This window comes from Brassica napus, unplaced genomic scaffold (assembly GCF_020379485.1).
Source record: "Brassica napus cultivar Da-Ae unplaced genomic scaffold, Da-Ae ScsIHWf_1846;HRSCAF=2482, whole genome shotgun sequence".
Taxonomy (NCBI): Eukaryota; Viridiplantae; Streptophyta; class Magnoliopsida; order Brassicales; family Brassicaceae; genus Brassica; species Brassica napus.
The window spans coordinates 5,001-20,000 of record NW_026015263.1 but is presented as its reverse complement, the minus strand read 5'-3'; the positions used below and the strand labels follow the sequence as shown (position 1 = coordinate 20,000).

Sequence of the window (15,000 nt, the reverse complement as noted above, 5' to 3'; positions counted from 1 at the left end):
GAGGCAATCTATTAAGTAAAGTAAAAAAAACGAAACTTAACCCTCTTTTTTATTTTTTTTCTGTCAGACCAATCACTTCTTTAAAAGATTTTATACTAGACTTTTTTTCGATTTTTTTTTTTTTTTCATATTTCCACTTCAAATATAAAAAGAAAATATATCGATTTTTTTTATAGAATTGTGATTAGAATATGAATATAAATGTAAAATAAAAAAATGATATAGAATGCTATAGAAAAAAATAAAAAATCTTATAAGCTAGTCATACCATTTGATTATATTGACAATTTTAAAAAACTGATCATACTATGATCATAGTATGATGGCGGTTGAGCAAGTATGCCCCCATCGTCTAGTGGTTCAGGACATCTCTCTTTCAAGGAGGCAGCGGGGATTCGACTTCCCCTGGGGGTAGGGTACTACGAAAGGAAGTTGATCATGGATTATCCATAAAGTTCGAATAGATTCTTCCTGGGTCGATGCCCGAGCGGTTAATGGGGACGGACTGTAAATTCGTTGGCAATATGTCTACGCTGGTTCAAATCCAGCTCGGCCCAATAATTCGCTGTCTACATAACCTTTTTTGTTTTGCATAATTGACAGAGAAGGGTAAGAAAAAAGTCAAATATCTGGGTATATTTCGACTTTACTTTTTTCTTTATTTCTTGTGGCTCGTTACTTTTTGTTTCCATAAAAAATTACAATAAAAAATAGATTATCAATCGATTTTAGAATAATGCAAGGATTACTAGTAATCGGCCTTGATATCACTTTAGTGATATCCATATAGATATCAATATATTACTTGTGATTTTCTTTGTTACAAAACACTAATTTGAATCTAAAATTGAAATGATTATGATGAAATCATAAGAAGGAATATGTAAGCTACCCGCTTTATTTCCATGGGATTGTAGTTCAATTGGTCAGAGCACCGCCCTGTCAAGGCGGAAGCTGCGGGTTCGAGCCCCGTCAGTCCCGGCGGATTCAATTAAAAAAAAAGACATAAACTCCCCTTTTTGTTTCTGGGCAAGGGGATCAAAATGGTTTCGGTTATCTTTTTGTTTTATTTTTCTTTTTTCATCAAGCAAAAGAAAGGGGTATTTCTTTTGCACCAATTTAAAGACATATGTAAATTAGTATAATTATAATTATTGAGAGCATTCACCACTTCAAGAACGAGATACTGTATGGGGTTTCCTCTTTTTGTCAATTAATCTCCCATTAACTCGTGTAGGAAAATAAAATAGGATAGCGTATAATACGTTTGCCAAGAGTACCTATATATACTTTTGTTTCTATGAAGTCAAGGAAGTGAAAATAGTTCGAATCCAACCAAGTAAAGAGGATGTTTCAAAAAAAAAGATCAAATTAGTCTTCCCTAATGAATATGCTCTTTTTAAAGATTAGAGTCGATGTCGAAGAAAAACTCGTAAGAAAATTTAATATAGTTAATTTTTTGGAATATTTTCGTTTTTTTTTTTCGGGACTCGTCTTTATCACATTTCCTTTGTTTTACAAAAAGATCATAGACCCTTACAAAAACAAAATTTTGAAAATTTCAAATTGAAATTTCGTACTTGTTTTCTCTATTTGATTTCTATTGTTTATTTAAGGTTCTTTAGAAACTCTTTTTATAAACAATCGAAGTATAAAAGGTTTTTTATGATATTTCATCAGATGATTGTACAAGGAAAGTACTAGGTTGTAGAAAAGAAAGCGGTGAAAAAGAATCATAAATAAATAGTTTTTTATTGGATCAGGAATCTCATTATGTATTCGGTGTGGATAAAAGATCTTCCTATGTTATACTATTAAATTCTTGACGATGAATCGATTTTATAGCTCCGATATTGTTATTCATGATATTTCTTTCATTCGATATCATCGAAATCTAATTCATCTGAGTGAGTTTACAAGCGAAAGATTTCTCATCTCTATGGGATTAAATCCCGAGATATTCCAAAGAAAAAAAAATAAATAATAAACGATTTAATTATGGAAGTCAATATTCTTGCATTTATTGCTACTGCACTCTTCATTCTCGTTCCTACTGCTTTTTTGCTTATAATTTACGTAAAAACGGTTAGTCAAAATAATTAATTTGAATACAATTTGACTATCAATGACAAAAAAGGATGTCAATTTCTCGTCTTAAATGAAAGGAATGCATTAGATTCAGTAGTATCCTAAGGGGCCCGCTAGTATGGTAGAAAGAGATCTCTTTCTACCATACTAGCCATTATGGTTATTGTAATGTATAAAGATACAAGTGAAATATCTTAATATAAAGGAATCCACCCATATCTCTCTTTTTCTTTATAAATGTAAATATAAATTAATATAGAATATGAAATCTATGTACATACTTTCTCAATTTCATTTGTTTGTTTGATCCATTTAATACGGATAATCCGAATTCGATGGAAACCTCTTGAGATTTCGAAAGGGGGTTATCCCATGAATGGTTAACGGTATAAACTCTGATATCAAAAAATAAAATGAGTCAATAAAACAAAACATAAATCCAATTTCTAAAAAAAGATCTTAAAAAAAATTGCCGGCCGGTCTAGAAAACTAAAACAATTGATACAGGTTGATAGAGTTTGATTATTATCGCAATTAGGAGTACTTCTAGAGTCCACTTCTTCCCCACACTACGAGAGAGAGGGAAAATGTAAAAACTACCATTAAACCAGCCCATGCGAGACTTACTATATCCATGTGAATTCTGTCCCCTATGAATATGAAGAAACTTTTCCATTATTGTTCACTAATAATAGTGAAATCACTGGTGCAGAGTCAAAAAAAGGGAGAGATATTTGGTCACCATTGATGAACTACTCCAAAAAATCCACTTATCTTATACTGAGTTATTCTTAATTATAGAATTTCTAGTAGAATCGACAAGATGTAAACACAAGTAAACAGATACTTTTCGAAGTATCCAAAAAATCTGACTCATATGTAGAAAGAATAATCTTTTTTCTTTCTTTTATCGTTTTTTATTTTTATTTGAAGTAAAACGAAAGGCAATTCTTCATCTAATCTAATATTGATTGAATGTCTGAGCATTCCGACACTTTCATGAGTCTATATCCAAAGTATCTTAGATCCTTTCCAAAACTATTAATTTAATTCCCTCTCTGCCTATCCAATCTAATGGATTTCCCTCCACTCGTTTTAGTTTTCCTCTAATCTGATAGGTAAAACTTTAGGTTAGAGAATAGAACCTCGAGAGCCAGGGGCTTAGAATCACGAAAAGAAAGTATCAAGAGTCTTTTCCTACGTTTGTTATAGTTTTATAACAGGAGATTTCAAGTCTCCTGTTGAGGCGGCACCCGGATTTGAACTGGGGAAAAAGGATTTGCAGTCCCCCGCCTTACCACTCGGCCATGCCGCCAAAATGATTTGTACTAGATTCAAATTTTCTCTTGTTTTTTTTTCAACTCCGAAAAAAATATAGATTTTCAGTCACAAAATATAGAATCTAGTACAAATCAGAACCATTAACTATTGACTGTAAATTCATGACCTTTTTTGAATTCAAATTTACATTTTTTATTTCTAATAATATAAGATAAGAAAATCATTAGAAATAGATTTATAACTAATCTATTTTGAGTTTTTTCAATTAAAAAGAAATCTTCTTCCATTTGAATTATAACACTAATAATGAGTATATGTAAACCCCAGAATCAGAACATACGTTACCTTGTATAGCTCTATAATGGGGTATTTTATCTCTCTAGGGATGCTTTTGAGGAGTAATTCTCAATAAATTTTTGTATTGAAATTTTTCATTGAATACATTGAAAAAAATTTTTAATTTTTGGTAGAGCACAGCATGTGCTGTTCCAAATAGAACTGTACCACAATAAAAGAAGAAAAAGAGACATATATATATACCTGTGCATTCTTTTTTATTTTAATAATAATTAAAATTAATAAATAAAAAAACATACGTTTTCTTACCTACTTCAATTCAATGATATTCTAAATATTCTATTCAAAATAGGTAAAAATCCATCTTTTTTCTGCAACTATTTTTTTGAACAATGAAATACAAATACATGAAAAAGTAAAGTGTTTAAAAAAAAGTTTTCTATTTCTTATATGTTTATCTGCTCGAACAGATCCTATCATGAATACCGTTTTTTATGGTATGCGATCGAATTGGAATATGTAATATCATAGGTGAAAATGAAATTACTTTTTTTCTAGTCGTTACAAAACTCCATAAGTTCCAGCGGTATTTCTAAATTCTGTTCCATTCGGATCTCTTTCTTATAAAAAAAATTCCAATTGAATCTAGTCTCCGTTCATACGGATTTCATACATTCCATATATCTTGGAGTTGGATAAAATTTCATGTGATTCAGTAAACAGAATAGAAATTCCATTATTGCTAGATCGAATTCTATCTATATGATTCGGTGAAGAATGAGATATGGGATTTTTAAAATAAACGGATAAATGATAAATTCAAAAAAGATGCTCGGGGATGGAAAAGAGGGAACATCTACAATACCCGGATTTAATCAGATACAATTTGAAGGGTTTTATCGGTTTATTGATCAGGGTTTAATAGAAGAACTTTCGCAATTTCCAAAAATTGAAGATATAGATCACGAAATTGAATTTCAATTATTTGTGGAAACATATCAATTGGTAGAACCTCTGATAAAAGAACGAGATGCTGTCTATGAATTACTTACATATTCTTCTGAATTATATGTATCCGCGGGATTAATTTGGAAAACCAATAGGAATATGCAAGAACAAAGAATTTTTATTGGAAACATTCCTTTAATGAATTCCCTTGGAACTTCTATAGTAAACGGAATATACCGAGTTGTGATCAATCAAATATTACAAAGTCCTGGTATCTATTACCAGTCAGAATTGGATCATAACGGGATTTCGGTCTATACCGGCACCATAATATCAGATTGGGGGGGCAGGCTAGAATTAGAGATTGATAAAAAAGCAAGAATATGGGCTCGTGTGAGTAGGAAACAGAAAATATCTATTCTAGTTCTATCATCAGCTATGGGTTCGAATCTAAGAGAAATTCTAGAGAATGTTTGCTACCCTGAAATTTTCTTATCTTTCTTAACCGATAAGGAGAAAAAAAAAATTGGGTCAAAAGAAAATGCTATTTTGGAGTTTTATCAACAATTTTCTTGTGTAGGTGGGGATCCTACAAGAGATGCTTACTTATAAATCTGATCATATTAGAGCTCGCCAAGAAGTACTTGGTACCACTATCATTGGAGGAACAATACCTAAACCAGAAGATGCTCCAGAATCTTTTCGATTACTTGTTCGAGAACTACGATCTTTGGCTCTGGAACTGAATCATTTCCTTGTATCTGAGAAGAATTTCCAGATTAATAGGAAGGAAGTTTAATCGGAATGAATCACAAAATTTCTTATATGATCGATCGGTATAAACATCAACAACTCCGAATTGGATTAGTTTCTCCTCAGCAAATAAGTGCTTGGGCCACTAAAAAAATACCTAATGGAGAGATAGTTGGAGAGGTGACAAAACCCTATACTTTTCATTACAAAACCAATAAACCGGAAAAAGATGGATTATTTTGTGAAAGGATTTTTGGGCCTATAAAGAGTGGAATTTGCGCTTGTGGAAATTATCGAGTGATCGGAGATGAAAAAGAAGACTCGCAATTTTGTGAACAATGTGGAGTTGAATTTGTTGATTCTCGGATACGAAGATATCAAATGGGATACATAAAACTGACATGTCCTGTAACTCATGTATGGTATTTGAAACGTCTTCCTAGTTATATTGCGAATCTTTTAGATAAACCTCTTAAAGAATTAGAAGGTCTAGTATACTGCGATGTGTGATTTGATCGAAATTTTTATTTTTAAGAATGATAAACTCTCATCCCCTTCAATCAATTTGGGATGCCCTCGATCTGACATGTCTCTTGAAAAGAGTAACATGAAGCTCAGACTTGTGGGTGTATTCAATACTCCCAAATAACAAGGGCGATTGGTCTATGGTCGATTCAGTAAAAAAAAAGTACTTCAAATTGATAGTCGTACCTCGTGAAAAGAAGACCTTTTTTTTGTCGAATTAAGCATTCCCTTATCTTTCTAAACGAAAAGAAATTTGGTTTTTTATATTGAAGTAAACAAATATGTCATGGTTGGAGAAGTCTATACATCGCATATAAGCTTTAAGAATATTGTGGCATAACCATCGAGGTAACGCAGGACCTAAAAGATCGAATGGAACAATACATAGACAAATAAATCCCGTATGAATTCTAAGGCATTCCTTTCACTTAAGGTAAAAAGTATTCCGGCATTCGAAGGGAAGTAGACTACTCAAGAATTTGACATTTTTTTCTGTCGTAATTTTGAATTCACTAAAGAATCTAAATAGAAATCAAAGAAGAATTAATTGAATCAATGAAATGGTGGTTGGTTTGCACTGAGAACTTGAGTAAGGCGTAGATTCTTTTTGGGTTTTCACTTGATTTTATAAAATACAATTGGAAAGTGCGACCCCTTTCTTTATCTTTATTTGATATAACTACTTGAGCCGGATGAGAGGAAACTTTCATGTCCGGTTTTGAGGGGGGGAGATCATATAGTGGACCCTATCCCAATTTTTCTTTTGCTAGGCCCATAACGAAAAAACCTACTTTCTTACGATTACGAGGTTCATTTGAATATGAAATTCAATCCTGGAAATACAGCATCCCACTTTTTTTTACTACTCAAGGTTTCGATATATTTAGAAATCGAGAAATTTCTACTGGGGCGGGTGCTATCCGAGAACAATTAGCCGATTTAGATTTGCGAATTATTATAGAAAATTCGTTGGTAGAATGGAAACAATTAGGAGAAGAAGGTCCCACGGGGAATGAATGGGAAGATCGAAAAATTGTAAGAAGAAAAGATTTTTTAGTTAGACGTATGGAATTAGCTAAGCATTTTATTCGAACAAATATAGAACCGGAATGGATGATTTTATGTCTCTTACCGGTTCTGCCTCCCGAGTTGAGACCCATCATTCAGATAGAAGGGGGTAAACTGATGAGTTCAGATATTAATGAACTCTATAGAAGAGTTATCTATCGGAACAATACTCTTACTGATCTATTAACAACAAGTAGATCTACACCAGGGGAATTAGTAATGTGTCAGGAAAAATTGGTACAAGAAGCCGTGGATACACTTCTTGATAATGGAATCCGTGGACAACCCATGAGGGATGGTCATAATAAGGTTTACAAGTCATTTTCAGATGTAATTGAAGGAAAAGAGGGAAGATTTCGCGAGACTCTGCTTGGCAAACGGGTCGATTATTCGGGGCGTTCGGTGATTGTCGTTGGACCCTCACTTTCATTACATCGCTGTGGATTGCCTCGCGAAATAGCAATAGAGCTCTTCCAGACATTTGTAATTCGTGGTCTAATTAGACAACATCTGGCTTCGAACATAGGAGTTGCTAAGAGTCAAATTCGTGAAAAAAAGCCGATTGTCTGGGAAATCCTTCAAGAAGTTATGCAGGGGCATCCCGTATTACTGAATAGAGCACCTACTCTACATAGATTAGGCATACAGTCATTCCAACCCATTTTAGTGGAAGGACGCACTATTTGTTTACATCCATTAGTTTGTAAGGGGTTCAATGCAGACTTTGATGGGGATCAAATGGCTGTTCATGTGCCTTTATCTTTAGAAGCTCAAGCAGAGGCTCGTTTACTTATGTTTTCTCATATGAATCTCTTATCTCCAGCTATTGGAGATCCCATTTCTGTACCGACTCAAGATATGCTGATTGGACTCTATGTATTAACGAGCGGCACTCGTCGAGGTATTTGTGCAAACAGATATAATCCATGTAATCGAAAAAACTATCAAAATGAAAGAATTTACGAAACAAACTATAAGTATATGAAAGAACCCTTTTTTTGCAATTCCTATGATGCAATTGGAGCTTATCGGCAGAAAAGAATCAATTTAGATAGTCCTTTGTGGCTTCGGTGGCAATTAGATCAACGCGTTATTGCTTCAAAAGAAGTTCCTATCGAAGTTCACTATGAATCTTTTGGTAACTATCATGAGATTTATGCACACTATCTGATAGTAAGAAGTGTAAAAAAACAAACTTTTTGTATATATATTCGAACCACAGTTGGTCATATTTCTTTTTATCGAGAAATCGAGGAAGCTATACAAGGTTTTTCTCAAGCTTGTTCATATGATACCTAATAATATGGTATTCATAAAAAAAGAATTATAGGACACCCGTGTGAATTCGGACCTCTCCGAGTCAACTCGGACATAGTTCCTGACCTAAAAAATCAAGATCGAGAAAAGGAAGTTTTGCAATCATTGACTCAAACTCATTGTCGAATCCCATTCAGCAGAATATGGAGGTACTTATGGCGGAACGGGCCAATCTGGTATTTCACAATAAAGTGATAGATGGAACTGCTATTAAACGACTTATTAGCCGATTAATAGATCACTTCGGGATGGCATATACATCACACATCCTAGATCAAGTAAAGACTCTGGGTTTCCAGCAAGCAACTGCTACATCCATTTCATTAGGAATTGATGATCTTTTAACGATACCTTCTAAGGGCTGGCTTGTCCAAGATGCTGAACAACAAAGTTTGATTTTGGAAAAACACCATCATTATGGGAATGTACATGCGGTAGAAAAATTACGCCAATCTATTGAGATATGGTATGCTACAAGTGAATATTTGCGACAGGAAATGAATCCTAATTTTAGGATGACGGACCCTTTCAATCCAGTCCATATGATGTCTTTTTCGGGAGCTAGAGGAAATGCATCTCAAGTACATCAATTAGTAGGTATGAGAGGATTAATGTCGGATCCCCAAGGACAAATGATTGATTTACCTATTCAAAGCAATTTACGCGAAGGACTGTCTTTAACAGAATATATTATTTCTTGCTATGGAGCCCGTAAAGGAGTTGTAGATACTGCGGTCCGCACATCAGATGCTGGATATCTTACGCGTCGACTTGTTGAAGTAGTTCAACATATTGTTGTACGTCGAACGGATTGTGGCACTATCCGAGGGATTTCTGTGAGTCCTCGAAATAAAAGTCGGATGATGTCAGAAAGAATTTTTATCCAAACATTAATTGGTCGTGTCTTAGCAGACGATATATATATAGGTTCCCGATGTGTCGCCTTTCGAAATCAAGATCTTGGGATTGGACTTGTCAATCGATTCATAACCTTTGGAACACAATCAATATCTATTCGAACTCCCTTTACTTGTCGGAGTACATCTTGGATCTGTCGATTATGTTATGGCCGGAGTCCCACTCATGGTGACCTAGTTGAATTGGGGGAAGCTGTAGGTATTATTGCGGGTCAATCTATTGGCGAACCGGGGACTCAACTAACATTAAGAACTTTTCATACCGGTGGAGTATTTACAGGAGGTACTGCCGAACATGTACGAGCCCCTTATAATGGAAAAATCAAATTTAATGAGGATTTGGTTCATCCTACACGTACACGTCACGGGCATCCTGCCTTTCTATGTTATATAGACTTGTCTGTAATTATTGAGAGCGAAGATATTATACATAGCGTGACTATTCCACCAAAAAGTTTTCTTTTAGTTCAAAATGATCAATATGTGGAATCAGAACAAGTGATTGCTGAGATTCGCGAGGGAACATCCACTTTTCATTTTAAAGAGAGGGTTAGAAAATATATTTATTCTGACTCCGAGGGCGAAATGCATTGGAGTACTGATGTATCCCATGCACCCGAATTTACATATAGTAATGTCCATCTTTTACCAAAAACAAGTCATTTATGGATATTATCAGGAGGTTCTTGTGGATCTAGTCTAATTCTTTTTTCGATCCACAAAGATCAAGATCAAATGAACATACCCTTTCTTTCCGTCGAAAGAAAATCTATTTCTAGCCTCTCAGTGAATAATGATCAAGTGAGCAAAAAATTTTTCAGTTCAGATTTTTCTGATAAAAAAAAATCTGGGATTCCCAATTATTCAGAATTGAATGGAATCGTAGGTACTAGTCATTATAATTTCATATATTCTGCTATTTTTCATGAGAATTCGGATTTATTAGCAAAAAGGCGAAGAAATAGATTTCTCATTCCATTCCAATCGATTCAAGAGCAAGCGAAAGAGTTCATACCACATTCAGGTATCTCGATTGAAATACCCATAAATGGTATTTTCCGTAGAAACAGTATTTTTGCTTTTTTTGATGATCCTAGATACAGAAGAAAGAGTTCCGGAATTCTTAAATATGGAACTCTAAAGGCGGACTCAATCGTCCAAAAAGAGGATATGATTGAGTATCGAGGAGTCCAAAAATTTAAGACAAAATACGAAATGAAAGTAGATCGCTTTTTTTTCATTCCTGAGGAAGTGCATATTTTACCCGAATCCTCCGCCATAATGGTACAGAACTATAGTATCATTGGAGTCGATACACGAATCACTTTAAATATAAGAAGCCAAGTCGGCGGGTTGATCCGAGTGGAGAGAAAAAAAAAAAGGATTGAACTCAAAATATTTTCGGGGGATATCCATTTTCCGGACAAGACAGATAAGATATCCCGACATAGTGGCATCTTGATACCGCCAGGAAGGGGAAAAACAAACTCTAAAGAATCAAAAAATTTAAAAAATTGGATTTATGCCCAACGGATCACACCAACCAAGAAAAAGTTTTTTGTTTTGGTGCGGCCCGTAGCTACCTATGAGATAATGGACAGTATAAATTTAGCAACACTCTTCCCACAAGATCTCTTTCGGGAAAAGGATAATATTCAACTTCGAGTTTTCAACTATATCCTTTATGGAAATGGTAAACCAACTCGAGGAATTTCTGACACAAGTATTCAATTGGTTCGCACTTGTTTAGTCTTGAATTGGGACCAAGACAACAAAAATTCTTCCCTCGAGGAGGTCCGCGCTTTCGTTGTTGAAGTAAGTACAAAGGGTTTGATTCGAGATTTCATAAGAATTGGCTTAGTGAAATCCCATATTTCGTATATAAGAAAAAGAAATAATCCGCCGGATTCGGGATTGATCTCTGCAGATTCCGTGAATCCGTTTTATTCGCTTTCTCCCAAGGCTGGCATTCTTCAACAATCGCTTAGACAAAATCATGGAACTATTCGTATGTTCAGAAATAAGGAATCCCAATCTTTGTTAATTTTATCATCCTCTAATTGTTTTAGAATCGGTCCATTTAATCATGTAAAATATCACAATGTTATAAACCAATCAATAAAAAAAAAACCTCTAATTACAATTCAAAATTCGTCGGGCCCCTTAGGAACAGCCATTCAAATTTCGAATTTTTATTCATTTTTGCCTTTACTAACTTATAATCAGATCTCTGTAATTAAATATTTGCAACTTGATAACTTCAAATATATTTTTCAAATAATTCACTCTTATTTAATAGATGAAAACGGAAGAATTTTTAATCTAGATCCATACAGTAACCTTGTTTTGAATCCATTCAAATTGAATTGGTATTTTCTTCATCAAAATTATAATAATTATTATTGTGAGGAAACGTCCACAATAATAAGTCTTGGACAATTTTTTTGTGAAAATCTATGTATAGCCAAAAAAGAACCATACCTAAAATCGGGTCAAGTTTTAATTGTTCAAAGGGATTCTGTAGTAATAAGATCCGCTAAGCCCTATTTGGCTACTCCGGGAGCAAAAGTTCACGGGCATTATAGAGAAATTCTTTACGAAGGGGATACATTAGTTACATTTATATATGAAAAATCGAGATCCGGTGATATAACCCAAGGTCTTCCAAAAGTAGAACAGGTGTTAGAAGTCCGCTCGATTGATTCAATATCACTGAACTTAGAAAAGCGGATTAAGGGTTGGAACAGGTGTATAACAAGAATTCTTGGAATTCCTTGGGGATTCTTGATTGGTGCTGAGCTAACTATAGTGCAAAGTCGTATTTCTTTGGTTAATAAGATTCAAAAGGTTTATCGATCCCAGGGGGTGCAGATTCATAATAGGCATATCGAAATTATTGTACGTCAAATAACATCAAAAGTTTTGGTTTCAGAAGAGGGAATGTCTAATGTTTTTTTACCTGGAGAATTGATTGGATTGTTACGAGCAGAACGCACGGGGCGTGCTTTAGAAGAAGCAATCTGTTATCGAGCCGTTTTATTAGGAATAACTCGAGCATCTTTGAATACTCAAAGTTTTATATCCGAAGCAAGTTTTCAAGAAACTGCTAGAGTTTTAGCAAAAGCTGCTCTTCGGGGTCGTATCGATTGGTTGAAAGGCCTGAAAGAAAATGTTGTTCTAGGGGGTGTGATCCCCGCCGGGACCGGGTTCAACAAAGGATTGGTGCATTGTTCACGGCAACATACCAATATTCTTTTTGAAAAAAAAACAAAGAATTTATCTTTATTAGAGGGAGATATGAGAGATATTTTATTTTATCACAGGGAATTTTGTGACTCTTCTATTTACAAATCTGCCTTTTCTAGAATTGAATAATTCCTAATAGCAGATTCCTGTTTTGAATTTCATGTTTTATTGTTTGCTGTAGTCATTTGCTTTAATAATTTGTTAACACTAATAAAGATAATAATGAATACAAAATAATGGCTCGGCTCGTGCATAAACGGACAAGAGAAGGTTCCATTGGAACAAATTTTTATTTTAGTTTTGGGTACCCCCCTTTTAAGTGTGAAAAGAAATGACAAAAAGATATTGGAACATCGATTTGGAAGAGATGATGAGAGCAGGAGTTCATTTTGGGCATGGTACTAGGAAATGGAATCCTAGAATGGCACCTTATATTTCTGCAAAGCGTAAAGGTATTCATATTATAAATCTGACTAGAACTGCTCGTTTTTTATCAGAAGCTTGTGATTTAGTTTTTGATGCAGCAAGTAGGGGAAAACAATTCTTAATTGTTGGGACAAAAAATAAAGCAGCTGATTTAGTGTCGCGGGCTGCAATAAGGGCTCGGTGTCATTATGTTAATAAAAAGTGGCTCGGCGGCATGTTAACAAATTGGTCTACTACAGAAAAAAGACTTCATAAGTTTAGGGACTTGAGAACTGAACAAAAGACAGAGGGATTCAACCGTCTTCCGAAAAGGGATGCAGCTGTGTTGAAGAGACAATTATCTCGCTTGGAAACATATCTAGGCGGGATTAAATATATGACGGGATTGCCTGATATTGTAATCATCATCGATCAGCAAGAAGAATATACGGCTCTTCGAGAATGTATAACTTTGGGAATTCCAACCATTTCTTTAATCGATACAAATTGTAATCCCGATCTCGCGGATATTTCTATTCCAGCAAATGATGACGCTATAGCTTCAATTCGATTCATTCTTAACAAATTAGTATTCGCAATTTGTGAGGGTCGTTCTAGCTATATACAAAATTCTTGATTAATAATAAGATAAATAAATCAATTTTTTTTGAGGGAGGGGCTCCCTGTATTTCGATTTATAAAATCGGTTACTATTCCTGAATCATACAAAAGAAAAAGAGATAAAAAACTGGGTATATTGTGTGATTCGTTTAGTTGGTATCCAAAACTAAAATAAAAATTCAAGTAAATAAGTAAAAAAAAAGGGGGGGTCTTGAATCAAAATAATTTAAAGTTCTTATTTCTGTCAGAGGGCAATATGAATGTTTTATCATGTTCCATCAATACACTAATAAAAGAAGGGTTATATGAGATATCTGGTGTAGAAGTAGGCCAACATTTCTATTGGCAAATAGGGGGGTTCCAAGTCCATGCGCAAGTCCTTATTACTTCTTGGGTTGTAATTGCTATCTTATTAGGTTCCGCAGCTCTAGCGGTTCGCAATCCACAAACCATTCCAACTGGCGGCCAAAACTTCTTTGAATTTGTCCTTGAATTCATTCGAGATGTGAGTCAAACCCAGATTGGAGAAGAATACGGTCCATGGGTTCCCTTTATTGGAACCCTGTTTTTATTTATTTTTGTTTCTAACTGGTCAGGAGCCCTTTTACCGTGGAAAATTATCCAGTTACCTCAAGGGGAGTTAGCAGCACCAACGAATGATATAAATACGACGGTTGCTTTAGCTTTACTCACATCAGTAGCATATTTTTATGCGGGTCTTAGCAAAAAAGGATTAGGGTATTTCAGTAAATACATTCAACCAACTCCAATTCTTTTACCCATTAACATCTTAGAAGATTTTACAAAACCCCTATCACTGAGTTTTCGACTTTTCGGAAATATATTAGCCGATGAATTAGTAGTTGTTGTTCTTGTTTCTTTAGTACCTTTAGTGGTTCCTATACCTGTCATGTTCCTTGGATTATTTACAAGCGGGATTCAAGCTCTCATTTTTGCCACTTTAGCTGCGGCTTATATAGGTGAATCCATGGAGGGTCATCATTAACTATTTTTTTTTTTCAAATTTAGGTTAGCCCAATTATCGAATAGTTGGTTTACGTTATGTAAGAAACACTTGTATATGTCATATTTGATATTGACTAGGTATATATAAGTTAAAGATCTATATAATCTGCCCCACTATTTTTGTGAATTTCTATTTAGATAACGATTCGATTATAAGTTCTTACTTTTTATCTGTGAATTGGCTGAAAAAAACGATCAAAAAAAGAACGAAGAATTAAAAGAAAAGAATGGTTCACAAAAAAGAAACGGCATAAAAAAGTCGTATATATATATATTATGCATTTTTCAAAATCCCGTGGATAGGAACTAATATCAAAGTAATTCTTATCAAGTTTTTGGTTATTTTGGCTGGATGAATCTTAGCGATGACTTAATTATAATTAAGTCCTAAGTCGTTGGATGATTGTATCATTAACTATTTCTTTATTTTGGTGTGAGGAACTTATCATGAATCCACTGGTTTCTGCTGCTTCGGTTATTGCTGCTGGGTTGGCTGTTGGGCTTGCTT

At 34.3% G+C, this 15,000-nt stretch overlaps 3 protein-coding genes and 2 non-coding genes across 6 annotated transcripts in view; 3 read left to right on the top strand and 2 right to left on the bottom strand.

The window, feature by feature from the left end:
- The window catches only part of LOC125599360 (photosystem II CP43 reaction center protein-like), a 6,876-nt gene extending 6,846 nt beyond the window's left edge, over positions 1-30 (bottom strand). The window contains 1 exon segment of the mRNA XM_048772743.1: positions 1-30. This exon segment is cut by the window's left edge and continues 2,506 nt beyond it. The gene's annotated coding sequence lies outside the window, so the exon portion shown is untranslated.
- An 877-nt stretch (positions 31-907) lies between these two features.
- TRNAD-GUC lies at positions 908-981 on the top strand. Its single transcript has one exon. It is a non-coding gene; the product is annotated as a tRNA-Asp (tRNA).
- A 2,351-nt stretch (positions 982-3,332) lies between these two features.
- Positions 3,333-3,403, bottom strand: TRNAC-GCA. Its single transcript has one exon. It is a non-coding gene; the product is annotated as a tRNA-Cys (tRNA).
- Positions 3,404-5,206: 1,803 nt separating this feature from the next.
- The window catches only part of LOC125599361 (DNA-directed RNA polymerase subunit beta'), a 10,266-nt gene continuing 472 nt past the window's right edge, over positions 5,207-15,000 (top strand). The window contains exons 1-2 of one of the 2 annotated variants that reach the window (XM_048772744.1): positions 5,207-5,871; positions 6,649-15,000. The exon at positions 6,649-15,000 is cut by the window's right edge and continues 472 nt beyond it. In XM_048772744.1, coding sequence (XP_048628701.1) covers positions 5,419-5,871; positions 6,649-8,259 — 2,064 coding nt within the window. In that variant the 5' untranslated portion in view covers positions 5,207-5,418 and the 3' untranslated portion in view covers positions 8,260-15,000. The other variant, XM_048772745.1, reaches the window with a different exon arrangement.
- Positions 8,650-15,000, top strand: part of LOC125599362 (ATP synthase subunit alpha, chloroplastic-like) — a 9,561-nt gene continuing 3,210 nt past the window's right edge. The window contains exon 1 of the mRNA XM_048772746.1: positions 8,650-15,000. This exon is cut by the window's right edge and continues 811 nt beyond it. The gene's annotated coding sequence lies outside the window, so the exon portion shown is untranslated.